The 17,316-nt window shown below is 40.8% G+C and overlaps 1 protein-coding gene and 1 pseudogene across 1 annotated transcript; one reads left to right on the top strand and one right to left on the bottom strand.

The window, feature by feature from the left end:
- Positions 1-896: 896 nt before the first annotated feature.
- On the bottom strand, positions 897-5,624 carry LOC139457639 (uncharacterized; annotated as a pseudogene).
- A 10,251-nt stretch (positions 5,625-15,875) lies between these two features.
- Positions 15,876-16,946, top strand: LOC139457650 (pyroglutamylated RF-amide peptide receptor-like). Its single transcript, XM_071239006.1, has one exon. It carries the CDS (start codon positions 15,876-15,878, stop codon positions 16,944-16,946), a length of 1,071 nt encoding a protein of 356 aa, XP_071095107.1.
- Positions 16,947-17,316: the final 370 nt, after the last annotated feature.

Here is a 17,316-nt window from a genome sequence, read left to right on the forward strand (position 1 = left end):
CAAAGTTTTCTCAATAGCAGGATATCAAACTCGATGGATGGACCCCAGGACCATTTTTCGATATAGTAATATATGAAGAGATGTTCAATGTTACCAGGAAGACATAGTTCCCTGAACTAACTAAACTGACATGTCCATCTCTTCCATATGTCACATTGGGACAGATGGTGCAAGATTTGGGCTAGGCTCAAGCATAATGAGTAAGAAAAGCGTTCACTTATTTGACACATTGTATTTTTTTTTGCCATTTCTGTCTGCACCCCATGAAGATCCAGCAACCCATGCTTGTCGTAAGAGGCGACAAACGGGATCGATATGGTTTGGCTCGCTGACTTGGTTGATGCATGTTATCATATCCCATTTGAGTAGATCAATGTTCATGATGTCAATCCCCAGATGGACTCCATTATTTACAAACCACCGTCATATAGCTGGAATAGTGCTGAGTATCTAGAGTTCAATACAATAGAGGACCATGTCTGTCTTGTCAAAGGAGCAACAAAGGGTGAAAAATAATCACAGTACCATTGTTGAAGTCATTCAGTTTCTTAAATACCAAGGTGCTATTTCAAAAGTAAATGATTAGCCTTTTCCCGTTTGGAGAACAAGATGACTCTAATATAATGTAAATTAGTCAAATTGGCGTTGATGATTCCTGGAATAAACAATCTGAAAATTTTGCTTTCGAAATGATACAGCTTCGTTCATGGTATCACTCACTCAATCACTCACTCACTCACTCACTCACTCACTCGTGTGATATCGTGTTGATATGAACCAAGTCATTAAGTTTCCTGCATTATGTCAAAAGGAAGTACCCACCATTTCCTCGTTTCACATGAATATTTACCTGTAATCTGTTGTTATCTGCTAACCTGCTGATACCCACAATGCCCTCAATACTTGCTGTACACGATCAGATCGAGAGGTATACGGTCCTTCTGCCCTGTAGAGAAAAGTTTCCCGTCACCATGGCGTGCCTGAACAGCACAATACTTGCTTCAACAAGAGAACTGTTTGTATTCCATATGCCAACCGTGATATTCCTTCTTCTGGTTTTGATGTTTGGAATATTTGGAAACCTCTTGGTGCTGTACATTTACACTCAGAAAATAAGGGTAGTCATTTTCGGATTTTTTGTTAGGGTTTTGGCTATATTTGACATAGTCACAACATGTGTAGCTGTGCCGGCCTTGATGATATTCCGGCTTACCTCCCCTGGATATATCGACGCTGAACGTATGTGCCAAATGATGATATTCGTGAACCACATCAATGCTCTTAATTCTGGATTAATGTTCATCATCATTGCAGTTCAAAGATACAAGAAAGTATGCCAACCACACAAATTGCAGATGTCAGAAATGCTTGCGAAAAAACTTTGCCTAACTTCTGTCTGTGTTTCTGCAGTAGCGAGCATGCCAATCATATTTGTGGTAAGTGAAACGATGATGTGTATTGAAAGAGGAAGGGACTTTGTTCTTGTGCTCATTTGTGATTTTACCTCTGATACGAAACGGAGCCTTCCGTCGATCATGTATGCAACCTGGGTTGGAGTTGAACTGGTAGGAATCACTACAACTCTTACTGTCTTGTATCGTGCTATTGTCAAAGCACTTAGAGCTCACATCAGGGATACTGCCGCCAGTATTCACCCCACACCCAATTCTAGCAGAGATGTAGCCAGGACAGCTACTATCACCTTCTTTGTTCTTACTTTGGTGTTTCTAATCTCGTCAGCGCCAGTGGTTGTTCTGACTATATATTTCAGTTTGGTTAAATTCGACATTCATTGGTCCCATGCACAGTTCGGAGCCTATGATCTGGCTGTGAACTTGCAATTCCTCAACTGTGCCATCAATCCATTCGTATACAGCTCCACTTCATCTGTGTTCAGAAGGGAACTTAAGCATGTTCTCTGTCCCTTGAAATCTGGAGAGCAAACGTCCTCAACTCAGGAATCTCAGCTTCAAAGTCGACACATCATTCCAGCAACATAAATAACATTCATCGTCCTTTATTGACTTGTACCATCTGTTCTCGTGTTCTGGTGAACGCTTGTATGTGTTTGTGGCGGTTGCCACAGGATACGGGTTGACAGGATACGCTCAACTTTTCGCGAACACCTTGTATCGTCAAGAATTCATGATGATATGTTAACACATGTCTTGGAGATTTCTTACAAACATGGGAATTGTATGGCTGCTTTTATACAATCTCATTAAAATCAGACCTTAGTTCTCGCTTCCGCTAAACAAAGATCTGAATACATTCCATTAGAGGTCACGTCAGAACGACCTTTCATCCGACTAATCAGAGCGTCGCTTACCAGATTATGAAAGTGACAGTCGGGATGTGATTTCTAATCAAGCAGCCTCGAAAACTTTAACACGGAGCATTCCGAACGATAGTTACGTGTTTAACGACTGAATCCATACAATCTAGACCATCTATTAGCCATTCCAGAATGTTCTTTTGTTCAGGTTTTAAATTTGTAATCGAGAATTTGTCAAAATATGTTTCGAAGCGAAGTCGCCTATTTGAAATTAGTGCCGTAAAGCACGAGAAAGCTCTCTTCTGATTGGTCAATCCATTGGTCGGTCAAAGTTCGCGCAAGGTCAGTCTGACGTGACCCGTAATGGGATCTCCTCAGATCTTTGTTTAGCGGTAGCGAGAACTAAGATCTGATTTTAATGAGATTGGCTTTTATCGGACGTCCTGTAAAAATGTTAGATAAGATGACGACCCTGTTCCACAAAGCAATCTCAACAGAACGACGATCGTAAGCCTATGTGAAAGTAGTTCGTTGTCATGCTTTGCAATAAACGTTTATTTTCTTTGTTGGCAAGTGCTTAGCATGTTGTATTTTTTTAAATAATTTTTGGCGTGTTTTATTGTTATGCTAAGAAATTATTTTTCTTGTGAAATAAATATTCCCTCATTGAATGCAAAAGCAAACATTATCTTGCGATTGTGGTAGTTCTCTTGTTTTGTTTCTCTTTTTGTATCAGTGCTTAAGGTACTATTTCAACTGCAATATTTGTTTTGGTTAGTAACGTCGTGTGTAGTCATCTGTAATGCGAGGTTTTGGTACCTAGGGTATGAAATGGGTCGTACTATACTTGCAGTCAACCCGGCACTGACGTTGGACATTGCAACTTCACATTTCGTCCTATATAACTATTACCAAAACAAGTTTTGCAAATGTGTACCAACGTTATCTGATTTTCTTATTTTATAATATATATTACCTGCAACTGAAGTTTAACTGAGCCTCGCCTCGATCTCGGTAGCCTAGCCAGCTAAAACGTGACTAAATATCACTAATCTTAAAACAAAGTTACGTGAACTTTAATGACAGTTGGGTGGACGCAGTCATTTTGCTTACACTCCAATAGTTTGAGTATGGGTACTAAATCGTCCCATTGTCTTCCTTGAAAGGTTCCCCTCCTATAGTTAAACAAGAGCGGTCGCCCTCCCATAGTACAGCATGATTTTTGCAAAATTATTTTGTGATACATGCTCGGGAGAAGATACAGGAAATGTGTCCTATACTCTTCACTAACTTCAACAAAATATAACAAGATTATGTCACTGTTGACCCAGCGTTTATTCTCAGAATGTTAGGGACAAAACAACGCCATCCCTAAGAACCAATTTAAGATCACGTTCATTCCTCGAAGCTGTGTCATCATTTGTCTCTTTGGTACTGGTCAAAGTTGATGCAGTTGATGCCGTTGACGTAGATCTGATTACTGTCGACTCGGTTGGGAATGCAGGTTTACTTGATTTCCTCTGAATGATGTTGTCAACACGGGCTTCCATCTCCGCAGATGTCCTCTACGTTTAAATAATAAATTAATGCATTTCGGGTATGGAAATGGTCTGGTTTGTTTAATCCGTGTAATGAACGATATTCATCCATATTTGGCCCCATCCAAAACATTTTCCTTTCATTAACGACCATCCCTTATACTTAAGTGAGTGAGTGCGCATGGTTTTACGCCGCTTTTAGCAATATTCCAGCAATATCACGGCGGGAGACACCAGAAATGGGCTTCACACATTGTACCCATGTCGGGAATCGAACCCGGGCCTTCGGCGTGACGAGCGAACGATTTAACCACTAGGCTATCCGACCGCCCCCCTTATACTTAAACTAAATACTAGATTTTTCATTGTCATGTTTTAGATGTCACACATATACGAAAAAGTTTTCTTTTTCAAGGTGACCCCCACACAACTGAGCTTTCCGTTCGATCACTTGAGAGCGTATTAATAACATTAGTAGTATTTTGCGGACAAGCATATAATACAAACCAGCGCAAATGTATCAACAAACCATACCTTGTAGCTTCGTATTGCAACAGACTTGTGCCCTGTCCTCTCAGCGATAAGCTGTTCGTCTAGGCCAGAGTCATACAGACGTGTTGCAGTGGTGGCCCTCAAGGAGTGGTTGGAATAAAAACCACTAAAACCTGCCACTTTACACAGTCTCTTAAAGGATGTAATCCAATCGGAATGTCAGCATACCATGTATTTTCTCTCACAAATTTCAAGGGCCTCAAGTAAAATGCGGTGCATTATCCGTGTTTAGGTCTGAAAATAACATAAAAAAATAATTTATATACACACATGTATTTTCAATGTCTAAACACAATCGAGTAAAAGTCAGTAATGACAATGCCCCGCGCACGGGGGCGTGAATTTCATTTTGTTATCGTCATTAAACTTATTGACGTCCCAATATAGTATGACATCATAGTGAAATATTGTTCACGTTTACCATCGATGCTGAAATATGTATTGCTTCAACTTTGTTAAGTCACATGTACACCATTGGGATCAAATATAATTGGTTGGTCATGCCACTTTCAGCTATATTTCAGTTATATCGTGGCGGCCTATTAATAAATGTAAACGGGAAAAAATATAGAGCAGTTCTCTACCAGACAGCCATGGGCTGACGGCATGAGCAACGATCTACGAAGGCTCGATCGACAACAACCAGAACACATTACATGACCACTTCCCCCACTCCTATTATGTAGCCTTTTAGGACAGCCAGGGTATACCGAGGACCCATTCTACCCCGGAAATTGCGTCACAAAATGGTAATGAAGTCATAATAATAGGTGACGTGTTATGAACACTTGAGTTGAAAATTCCAAGACAGTTAAATCAACTTCCAATATACTCTTAAAAATTACTTCACTGATATCACTGATATACTGTCAAATTCATTGATAACTTACCTGAGTGACATGTACTTTTCATAAAGCCGAACAAGGCACCTCTCTGGACGCATTTCGTTCATACTGTCGATGTTTTAAGCCACCTCTGTTTGTTTTGGACACATCTTCCATGTATTTTAGACCTTTCAACCCATCAGCACCTACTGTTATTTCGAACTGTGAATTCGGGCCCGTTCTAAGATATCGGTGCTCATCACCAGCCCTCAGAGCACAATTGAGGCCAATTAAATACACCATTGTATCTAATAGCTGTTGGGGGGTACCCTCCCGCAGCATCCCCTCCTCCCACAACATGTCTTCCTGGTCCACACTGATCACTTCAGCCTGACTTTTCACTATCCCGATTCCCTGTCTTGCCAAATATTTCATTCTCGCATCTAGCACGGACCTTAATCCTTGAAACATCGGAGATTCGAAAAAATTCAGTTGACTGCCGTTTCTTCTGATATAATATTGTAGGGACGAGACAATTTCATAAAGAGTATTTCCGCGATATTCCTCGCCCTTCTGATTTCTGAGCTCAATCATAAAAAAACATCAATGTTTTATTTAACTCCCTTTCCTCCTGAGCCAGTGACACAATGTCAGGGCTCAATACCATGTCCTCTGTTCTGCCCCTCTTACGTCGTTCCTTCACCCACCCTTGATACAAGCGAACTCCCCACATACTCTTGTTTTCAGTATTTGATGAGTATGCTGAATCACACAACTTCTTAATGTCAATATCAGATGTTGGCTTGGCAAACCTTGCTGAACTTGAATCTACGCTTTGTTCAGAAGCGCCAGTGATTGGGGTATTTCCGATGAAGTTAATGGCGAGCGAGTGTTACAAGGTAGCATATCAAGAAGGTTAGATTCAATTGCTTGGCTTGCTTTGTACAGATCAGTGTCGGAACCTGAGGAAAACCCTTCGAGATCAATCAACTCACATTTACCAACATCAAAGTTTAGAAGTTCATATGAATCCAAATTTAGTAAAGTTTCAAAATCTGAAATAACGCCCACCTCAAAAGTGTTCGTGAAACTATTTTGTGTGACAAATACATCATTGTCGGAATCATTCGCACTCATGCTGACAACCCTGCCGAGTCGAACGTCGTTCATCGAAAATCGAAAAATATCATGTTGCATGTGCAGTAATACAGACCACACTCCCATAGTTTTGCACGTTTATTGGTGTGTTTTAGCGACTTGGTTTGTCATGACCATGTACAACTAGAACACACCTCCGTTAGTTTGGCACGTGAATATCACTTGAAGATTAGTTTGAGGCATCAACTTGATCGAACTTTGTTTTAAGTAGGAGAAAGTCCTCAATCTCGCCATTGTTTTCGCAGACCTGCAAAGTTTGATGAAAAAATATTGAACGGTTTATGAGTTATGCTCCGGAAACGAACCCTACCCTCACAGAACCTATGTCCATCTTGTCGCGATGGAAACGTAAAAAATAAAAATTTCTAACATTTTTAAATAGCAAAAGGCACTGGTTCAGCATGTACCTGACAGACCTGCAAAATTTGATGAAAAAATATTGAACGGTTTATGAGTTATGCTCCGGAAACGAAACGTGACGGGCGGACGGACGGACGGACAGAGCCCGTTTCTATATCCCCCGCCAACTTTGTTGGGCTGGGGATAATAACGATATTGAGTGTAACCACCATTTGCATTGATACTGATGGGGCAGCGGCAAGCCCTTTAAGACACCAGAACATTAAAACCAGCATTGGGGAAGACTGGAAGGCAATATATATATTGTCGTGAGGTAATCGCAAGAACAAACATACGTTTCAAGACCTACGTGGATTGAGTTTCTCTGGACTGCGATGGCTGCATCTTAACAAAGCAAAACCGGAGTTTGGTGAACAATAGCTTTGCCTCCGGATTTGAACTGGTGGGGATTTCATCACAAGAGCTGTTGATATGTCCATTTCTTTTAAGCTAGCTTCTTCTAGTTTGTGATCGACTGGTTTGATCGATTGTCTTGTTTTGCGTGTGTTGTGGTAAAACAGACTCGTTTAAACGTCAATATCACCATTTACAGTGAAAGAGTACTTCACTTTCCAGGTCCCCATGATTGGAGGGGTAGAACGGTATAACAAGATAGTTTGTTGCAACTGGATTTTAAATTCAGTTTTAAAAGTTTTGCGAACACATGATATCATCATTTTTTCCATATTGATTCATAAACACATGCTCATGATATAGTCGGAATAGTACAATCGACTATGCTTTTGGCAGGGATTTCTTTTGAATAATATATGGAAAGGGTTTTGTCACTTTTATTAACTTTTCTCTCTCTCGATATGTTAGTCCAGTTGTCTGGACTTAACCCAGCTGAAACGCCCCTTGTGAAAATTTTGCCTACGATTTTGCTTTGCCTTTAATTATGCTTCTGTTTTCTATTACATGAATATATATTGTTTTGAAACTGGTGTTATTTTATTTACTTTAAAATATTTATCCCCTCTTAGTACATTTCAAAATGGATACTTGTATTAAACTGAATTATGTTTGGAAAGCTAAATATTTCGTCAGACAACAGATACAACGCGAGGTAATCGTGCAGGTTACGGATGGGGGATGAGTGGTGACAAATATTGTTGGATGCTGGCAGAAATTTGGTGTTTTTATATGTGTATCCAATCCACGCTTGTAGAAAAGTAGAAGATAAGACGCCAGTCAAGTCATAAAACGACTCGAATCGCCCTCATGTCGCTGTTGTAGAGGTACAGCCAGCCTTCACTAGCCGTTCATATCACGAACCTTCTCGAATGATTAAGTCTCTTATGTCCAAGTTTACATAAAAGGCAAATGACCCTGGATCACTCAGTAAAGTCTGACAGAGTTTGACATTTTACTAACGCTTCAATCATTTGCTGTTACTGACAATCACTGCAAATCAGCTTACAAGAATCTTCGGTTTGAACATCGCTGTGTACATGGAACTGGCATTCAATCAACCTATTCGGAAAAGACATTCTGTTACCCAGAATGTTACCCAAGATGATACTTGTAATCACTATGTACATGTATGTGCATCCGCCGATGTTTAGACTAACATTTAGTCTATAAATGTATTTTATTACATATCCCTAACATTATCTTTTTCCTGATGCAGTAACGTTTCCAAATGATGCAGCTTCATTAATGACATTACCATCCATACCAATAACGTGTAGATAGTTAAAGCAATTTGAATACAACACTGATCCTTTATACAGTTCGGCAGTGTGTCAAATTCATGATAACCATCAACCATCATAGGTTACCCCGGTATCCCCCTTCCTACCCCTGAGTTTCTCTTTCAAGATATTGGTATGCCTATTCGTCTGTCTCAGATACCCACGATTGAAAAGATGAATCAAATCTTAGTTGATATCTTTGTCTATGGTCATACAACTATGACAACATTTCCCTTACAACTAATACGTGTTAGGCATGACAGGCATGTAGGGTGCTTGAAATGTTGTGAAATATTGAGCTATTTTATATCTCAAACCCGAAGCGGTTTAAACTAGGTCGGCTTTCATGGTTCAGTACGGACACTCGACGCGACGATGGCAAGGGTCATTCTCTATCATCAAATATAGAACATCATGGGCGGATACAGCTTTTTTTAAGATCTATTTATTGTCTTTGGTGGTAATTTATACAGAAATAAAAATGTTTTTCGAAATAAAAAGGGGGGTGCGCACCCCCACCCCCATTACCACCCTACCTCTGTATCCGCCCATGAATATCGTGTTGTATGATATTGTCGCAGGATCAGCTAGGCTTTTAGTCGTCACAGATAAGTATTCGAAGACAGAGTTTCGTTAAAATGTATTTATTTGACTGTAACAAAAATCGTCAGCATCAGAAAGGTGTTAATTACTGTCCGCCATCTAGCCAGGCTGCCAGGTGACATAATGATAGAAGTAAAATAGGCAAAATTTATACTAGTACTTAAGCACACTCGGCTATGTATGCAAGTGCGTTTATAATGAGATAATATACTTACGCCACACTTATGGCGCGAAGTCAGTGATCCAGTGTTTTTGGTATAATATGGTATTACAATATGAAACATATATACATATAGTATCATTCCTTTCCCACACTCGCTTACGTTCTATGCTAGTGCAGTGATTAAGTTAGCGCGATGTTTACATTATACGCGATCGATAGTTTACTGGAAAGACTTCCGCCCCTGTACCCCTCAGAAATATATAAATGTATGCATTGCCGTTCAATCCTTTTAATTCTTTGTATTTTAGAAGGGATACAGACGGATGTCTTTCCAATGACTAGTCGACCATCCTACTAGGTTATAATTAACATGTGACAATTGGCTGTACATTCAAATTGTCGTGACGTCACAGGAAGAAGCCCGTGAATAAGGCGTTAAGTCAGATACGGGTAGCATGTACAACTCCTCATATGCAGATAGTGGAGGCGCAGCCTTAAGATGGATAAATGTAGAAATAGGGCTGCCGGCGACAATATGAAACAAGTCGTTCTATTTCCTGCATCAGTACAAAGGGGAGGAAGTACCTACCATTTCCTTGTTTATATCAATATTTATTTCATGAGTATACGAAGTGAAACAGGGATATCTGCTTTCCTGCAGATACGTCCATCACACAACAGCGAGCTCAGTGTAAGACTACAGACGTTCTTCTTCTTTCCTCGAAACAACAGCACTCTTCAAGATGACATGCCAGAACAGATCAATTACTCTTACAACCAGGGAACGGTTTATATTCCATGCCCCGATGATGGTGTTCATGCTCCTCATTCTGGTGGTTGGAATATTTGGAAACATATTGGTTTTGTATATATACACTCGGAAAATACGAATACATATTTTTGGATTCTTTGTTAAACTTTTGGCTGTTTTTGACCTGGTTTCTACAGTGGTTGCTGTCCCAACTACGCTGATTTCCCGACTTACCTCCCCTGATGATATTGATGCCGGACATTTGTGCCAAGTGATGACATTCGTGAAGCACTTTAACACTCTTAATTCTGGATTAATATTCATCATCATTGCAGTTCAAAGATACAAGAAAGTATGCCATCCATGCTATTGTCAAAGCACTTAGAACTCACAACAGGGATAGAGCTGCCAGTCTTCGCTCCACACAGAATTCTAGCAGGGATAAAACCAGGACAGCAACTATAACCTTCTTTGTTCTTACTGTGGTGTTTCTACTCTCGTCGGCGCCAAGTGTTGTCCTTACTATATATTTCAGTTTGGTTAAATTCGACATGTATAATTTGTCCCATGCACAGATTGAAACCTTTGACCTTGCTGTGAACTTGATGTTTCTCAACTGTGCCATCAATCCATTTGTATACAGCTTCACTTCATCTATGTTCAGGAGACATTTTAAACGTGTTCTCTCTGCCTGGAATTCTGGGGAGCAAACATCTGAAACTCAGGACTCACAGCTTCAAAGTCAGCACCAGCTTCCAGAAACGCGCATCTCTAACACAACATAAATAACACATCTTCCTTCCGTATACCCTATGTTTCCGTGTTTGTTGAGGTGGGGGTGGTGGGGAAGCCTTGTGTCACGCCGAAGCCCGGTTTTGATATATGCATGAGTACAATATGTGAAGCCCATTTCTGATGTTCCCTGCCGGGATATATATGTTACTGAAAGTGGTGTATAACCCTACTCGCTCGCTCACTTACTTACACTTGACTTTGCATGTGTTTGTGACCTGTGCCACCGGTGAGGCAGGATCCGCTCACCATTTCGGAACAGCCGGTATCATCATTAGTTGATGGTGATCCGATATGGTCGGAATCGCACAATGGACTCATGATTAAGGAAATGGCTGTGCGATGTTTGTAGGGCCAATCTGAAATCATGTGCCATATTGACTCGGTGGTAGCAAAGCGTATTTCGCGTTGCTGCATCATCTAAGCACCGATGGAACGTAATGAAGATGTCTGTTACTTGTTTGGTTGAGTTGAAGATGATAATACTGGGCAAGACATTGGCAGTGTTATGCATTGTTATTTTGTTCACATTTTGAAATCCGTGAACCAGGGGTTAGTCTATAAAGCTCTTTCATACATCAATACTACACTGTCACATAATTCACTTTGTCACCCATAGGGTTAGAAATAAACGAATTCTAAAAAATCGTACATGCACTGGCGCAAATATCATTTCACGCGCACCAGTGCATTGTTGACGTCATTTGAATCTTATTGTGACGTAAAATCAGCATGACACACGTGCTCGGATATTAATTATCTCTATTTATCATTTGACACAGATGCTCAGATTGTAAACATGATACAAATGTGATTTATCCCTTTTCTTTCACTTGATTAAATAACATGTACAACAATGTGTATTCTGAGTTTGTCCAACGTTCTACCTGAAGGCATGTGTTCCAGCAGGCTGTACAGAACATGTCCACAGTACATGTTGAGGTGTGCTACGGACATGGGTATATGATTTATGATGCCAGCGACTTCCTCATAAGGGTTTAAACTAAAATTAGATACTTACACGCAAAAGAAACGCAAGTCTAGTATGCAGTATTTATTTTCAACAGTGAACACAAGAAATTCTAATAGGGCAAGATTGACAAAAATTTGACTGAAGACAGTTTAATGGATTAAAACGCAGATGACATAATTGGGTTTTTTAAATGTTAAGGGCTTACACAGTTTCGGGTCAATACCCAAAATGTCAGTCAATACCTGGTGTGACCACCATTAGCATTGATCACTGCCACACATCTCATGTACATTGAGTGGATCAGACGATTTGTGAAGGCCCTAGGCATCCTCCTGCACACATTCAGAGCACTTGTGCGTAGTTCATCGGCAGTTGTAGGGACTGGGCGTACATTGTGCAGATGCCTTTGAACCTCATCCCACAAGTGTTCGATGGGGTTCAGATCAGAGCTGAGGGCTGGCCACGGTAGAACACGGATGTTGCGTTGTTGCAGAAAGGCCATGGTAGCTCTGGCAACATGGGGACGAGCGTTGTCCTGGAAAATGTGTTGTTGATGTTGTGCAAAAAATGGAACAATGTTGGGTCTGATCACTTGGTCGATATACCGCTGAGCAGTGACGCCGTGTCCCCGACCTTGACCAACATTCAGAAAGCACATGGGTCCAAGTCTCGCATTAAGTCCAACCCTGCCCATATCATGACGCTAGGTCCACCCCATAGATCCCTTTCCACGACGTTTCTGTCAGCGAAACGATAAACTCGACGCCGCCAAATTCTGACACTTTCGTCTGCATGGGAGACACAAAAGCGACTTTCATCAGAGAAGATGACACGCCTCCACTCACGATGACGCCAATTGCGATGACCCTGTGCCCACTGAAGTCGTGCTTGTCGATGCCGTGGTTGGAGAACAGGACGACGTGCTGGTCGGCGACATCTGAGGTTGTTGGAACAGAGACGTCGGATCACAGTGTCCCGGCTAATGTGTCTATTATGCGTTCCTATGGTCTGTCGAGCACTTTCGCTTGCAGTTAGGAACGGATGTCGCTGGCGTTGACAGGTAATCTGCCGATCTTGTCGAGCTGTGGTGACTCTCGGACGACCGCTCCGAGGAAGGTCATCTGTGGTCTGTGTAGTATTGTATCGATGCAGGAGACGGCAAATTGTGGTTATGTTAATGTTGAAATGGCGGGCAACTTGGACAGACTTTCAAGCTTCCAAACGTCCGATAGCCTGGTTTCTCTGAATTTGAGTTAGGCGTGTCATTGTTGACCAAGGAGTGGTAGGTCCAAGAATCGGCCACAGTTTTATACCCACTACAGTTCGTGACAGTTCGTGCATTTTCGATTTCGCGAGAAACGGGTGCATGATACCCACATATTCATTGAAATGGTGCGTTTTGGCGATTCGTTTTTTATGTTGCGTTTTTACTCGGGGCTTCCAAAATGCAACCAAAAATATTGATAACACCATCAGGCTTCACTACATGCTTAAACTCGTATCAATTTATGGTTCCGTGTTTGTTACCTATTTGCTTAAAACCACTTGCGTTTTGCGTGTGATTATACATCATATTTACCCGGGTCGCTGCTGATGTAAGCAATTGCTGGTTGGCTTGATTGGGACATTCCTGGTTATTTACAGGCGTGCAAAAGCGGGACTATTGCTGACTGCCTTAAACAAAGTTCACACACGACCTTATGCAATAACAGGAGCAGTCCTCACAAAAAGGTATGCATATTTATGACCCAGCAAGATATGTTCATCACTGTACAGGTATATGATTTATCACGTGGTTTCATAAAAGGCATTTATTCCTCATTATTCCAAACATTACAGTACTATTAATACCGACCGCACGTTCTCATAATATATATTTAACGTCAGACTTCAGTTGTCGAGACGTGTTTCGAGGAAATAAGAGAGAAGGGAAATATTTCCTTTAATGTAATTACCCTTTGTGATAAACATTTCCACTAATTTATCATATACATTATTTAATTATATTGATATTTTGATTTGTTTCTATACAGTTAGAGGGAAATCAAAAGTAAGAAGGGGGTAATTGAAAGATCGAGGGGAAAACAAATACAAAAGTATCCAGTTCCTTTGAACTGGGCATTAAACACATTAATAACAAAAAGAAACTCAAAGTACCCCTAGTTTTTGCCGTCAGTCTCTGCTACAGGCCAGTGAGATGTGACGATTCATCACATCTTTCCCAGTCCATCCAACAAATTATGTGTGTTTTTCATCTTTTCCTTTTTTAACTCTACACATTTAGATAATCCTATTGCAAGCTATTTCTATTTGTGTATTTATTCTTTGCGCTCCAATTGCGAACCCCTTCTTGCTGATCTGTTTCTTTTGAAATTTGAATCAGAATTTCTGCTCGGATTGGCAAAATCAAACCAAGATAATTTGTCCAATAAGTTTAACTTAGGCTTCAGGTAAATCGATGATCTGATATTGTTCAATAACCATCCAATAGCCAATTCCCAACTGGAAATAAAATATACTACTGACCGCTTTATCTGCTTCGTATTTACATATGTGCATAAAGATTCAGACTGACAAATACTCTCCACACGACTATATGACAAGAGGGATGACTTCAAATTACAGTTCTCAACATTCCCTATATGTCGAACAGTATTCCTGAAACTCCAGCCCTTGGTGTCCACATTTCACAACTTTTGAGTTACAATCAAGCATGCTCTTTCTGCCAAGATTTCAAAAAGCGCCATACAACACTTGCTCAGAAGTTGTTTGATCAAGGTTACAACATTCAAGGCCCCAGTAAAGCTTTCAAAAGATTTTATAGTAGACATGTGGAGGAAATTTGACTCATTAGTGGCAAGAATCATCACTATATGATAGTGATTCATAAACACACGATACAGCCGGAGATACAACGTCGAGATTTCTTGTGGCTGTGGAAAGGATTTTGTCACTTTTGTTATTATAGTACTAAACCCACTGAGATACCCTGCCGCAAGTGAATAAGGATTACTATACTCAGACACATTATACTTACTAAGAGCCAACCAGTACTGTAGGCTGATATACGTAATGGTCAAGACGTGTTTATAATTATGGTTGTTGTAAATAATGACCAAGAGATGGGAATTGCAATGTTCTTTTACGCCACGGTCAGCAATACTCCACAGAGCAACCCATGCTTGCCGTAAAAGGCGACTGTGCTTGTCGTAAAAGGCAACTGTGCTTGTCGTAAAAGGCGACTGTGCTTGTCGTAAAAGGCGACTGTGCTTGTCGTAAAAGGCGACTAACGGGATCGGGAGGTCAGGCGCGCTGACTTGGTTAATACATGTCATTGATCCAAATTGCGTGGATCGATGCTCATGATATCAATCACTGGATTGTCTGTCCCAGACTCGATTATTTACAGACCGCCGTCATATAGCTGGAATATTGCTGAGTGCGGCGTTAAACAACAAACCAACCAACCAAATCTTAATATTCAGTTTTGGCATGACAAACTAGTGGTTGATATTAAGAACAACGTGCTACGCCGTTTAGATACCATGATACACATTCAACTAAGCTCCGAACCTAACTACCCATCCAATTTAATTGCTTCTTACGACAAAATAGTGCTGGGCACCTGTCATAATCCCACGGGATCGCCAAAGGGTTTATATCGTAATGCGGAACAAGTAGGAATGTGTTTCCATCACTACGAACACACAACGTGGCTTATCCGTAGATGTATGCATTATGATGGCCTATAAATAATGTCCGTATTCGTATTATTTTACCATAGAGGCCAAATCACATCAAAAGAAGTACCATATTCACAATGTACATGTGTGCCACACACTTACTATGTCACAACACATCAAGTTACTTCTGTTCTTAGACCAGTGTCTGAACACTTGTGATACATATATTGCTAGATTTGTTTCGAAACTACTGTAACAAGTCAAAGTACACGTACCTTCCTGATTGCAAGGACGCACGCGTTTCCTTGTTTCGTGTAAACATCTGCAGGTGCTACTACTAACCGCAAGTGAAAATAGTATACTCCTACGACACATGATCATAATAGTGTAGTGTCAGTTCAGTGTACGCCGGTCCCACATACTGAGTGGAAGTCTACAGACGTTCTTTTTCTTTACTGGACATCTTCAAGATGACATGCCAGAACAGATCAATTACTCTTAAAACAAGGGAACGGTTTATATTCGACGCTCCGACGATGGTGTTCATGCTCCTCATTCTGGTGGTTGGAATATTTGGAAACATGTTGGTGTTGTATATATACACTCGGAAAATACGAATACGTATTTTTGGATTCTTTGTTAAACTTTTGGCTGTTTTTGACCTGGTGTCTACAGTGGTTGCTGTCCCAACTACGCTGATTTCCCGACTTACCTCCCCTGACGATATTGATGCCGGACATTTGTGCCAAGTGATGACATTCGTGAAGCACTTCAACACTCTTAATTCTGGATTAATATTCATCATCATTGCAGTTCAAAGATACAAGAAAGTATGCCAACCACACAAATCGCAGATGTCAGAAATACTTGCGAAAAAACTTTGCCTAACTTCTGTCTGTGTTTCTGCAGTAGCGAGCATGCCAATCATTTTTGTCGTAAGTGAAACGATGACGTGTATTGAAAGGGGCAACGATTTTGTTCTCGTGCCTATTTGTGATTTTACCTCCTACACGAAACCAAGCCTCCCGTCGATCGTGTATGCAACCTGGGTTGGAGTTGAACTGGTAGGAATCACTACAACTCTTACTGTCTTGTATAGTGTTATTGTCAAAGCACTACGAGCTCACACCAGAGATATTGCCGCCAGTGTTCGCCCCACACAGAATTCTAGCAGCGATAAAGCCAGGACAGCTACTGTCACCTTCTTTGTTCTTACTTTGGTGTTTCTACTCTCGTCGGCACCAATGGCTTTCCTGACTATATATTTAAGTTTGGTAAAAATCGACATATATTGGTCCCATGTCCAGATTAGAGCCTTTGATCTGGCTGTGAACTTGATGTTTCTCAACTGTGCCATCAATCCATTTGTATACAGCTTCACTTCATCTATGTTCAGGAGACATTTTAAACGTGTTCTCTGTGCTTGGAATTCTGGAGAGCCATTATCCGCAACTCAGGACTCACAGCTTCAAAGTCATCACAGCATTCCAGAAACAAGCTTCTCTAACACAACAAAAAGAACATCTATGTTTGTCCCTTGACTTGAACATAAATCATGTTTCCGTGTTTGTTCAGGTGATCACGTGGTAGTGACGGCTGCCACAGGTGGGGCAGGACACACTCACCTTTTCGCGAACGCCTAGTATCACCACAGACTGAAGGTGAATCGTAAACATATTCTTGTGATGTGGTTGGAATCGTGCAATGATTATGGAAAAGGTTGTGCCATGTTTGTAGGATGAATCTAACATCATGTGAACACGTGCAGCATCGTACAATGGATTCTGCTTTAGTCAGAGATTTCTGCGGCGTAAGGCAACAAATAAACACTGACATTGTATGAACATTGTGAAAAGGACGCATGTTACCTGGTAGTGGAAGACATGCTTACCCTTTTAGCGAACACCTCGT

The sequence above is a fragment of the Haliotis cracherodii genome, unplaced genomic scaffold (assembly GCF_022045235.1).
Source record: "Haliotis cracherodii isolate W230 unplaced genomic scaffold, xgHalCrac1.p SCAF_1, whole genome shotgun sequence".
NCBI classification, from domain to species: domain Eukaryota; kingdom Metazoa; phylum Mollusca; class Gastropoda; order Lepetellida; family Haliotidae; genus Haliotis; species Haliotis cracherodii.

Excerpts from the sequence above, each read along its gene's own strand:
- LOC139457650 (XM_071239006.1), top strand. The coding sequence starts at position 15,876 with ATGACATGCCAGAACAGATCAATTACTCTTAAAACAAGGGAACGGTTT.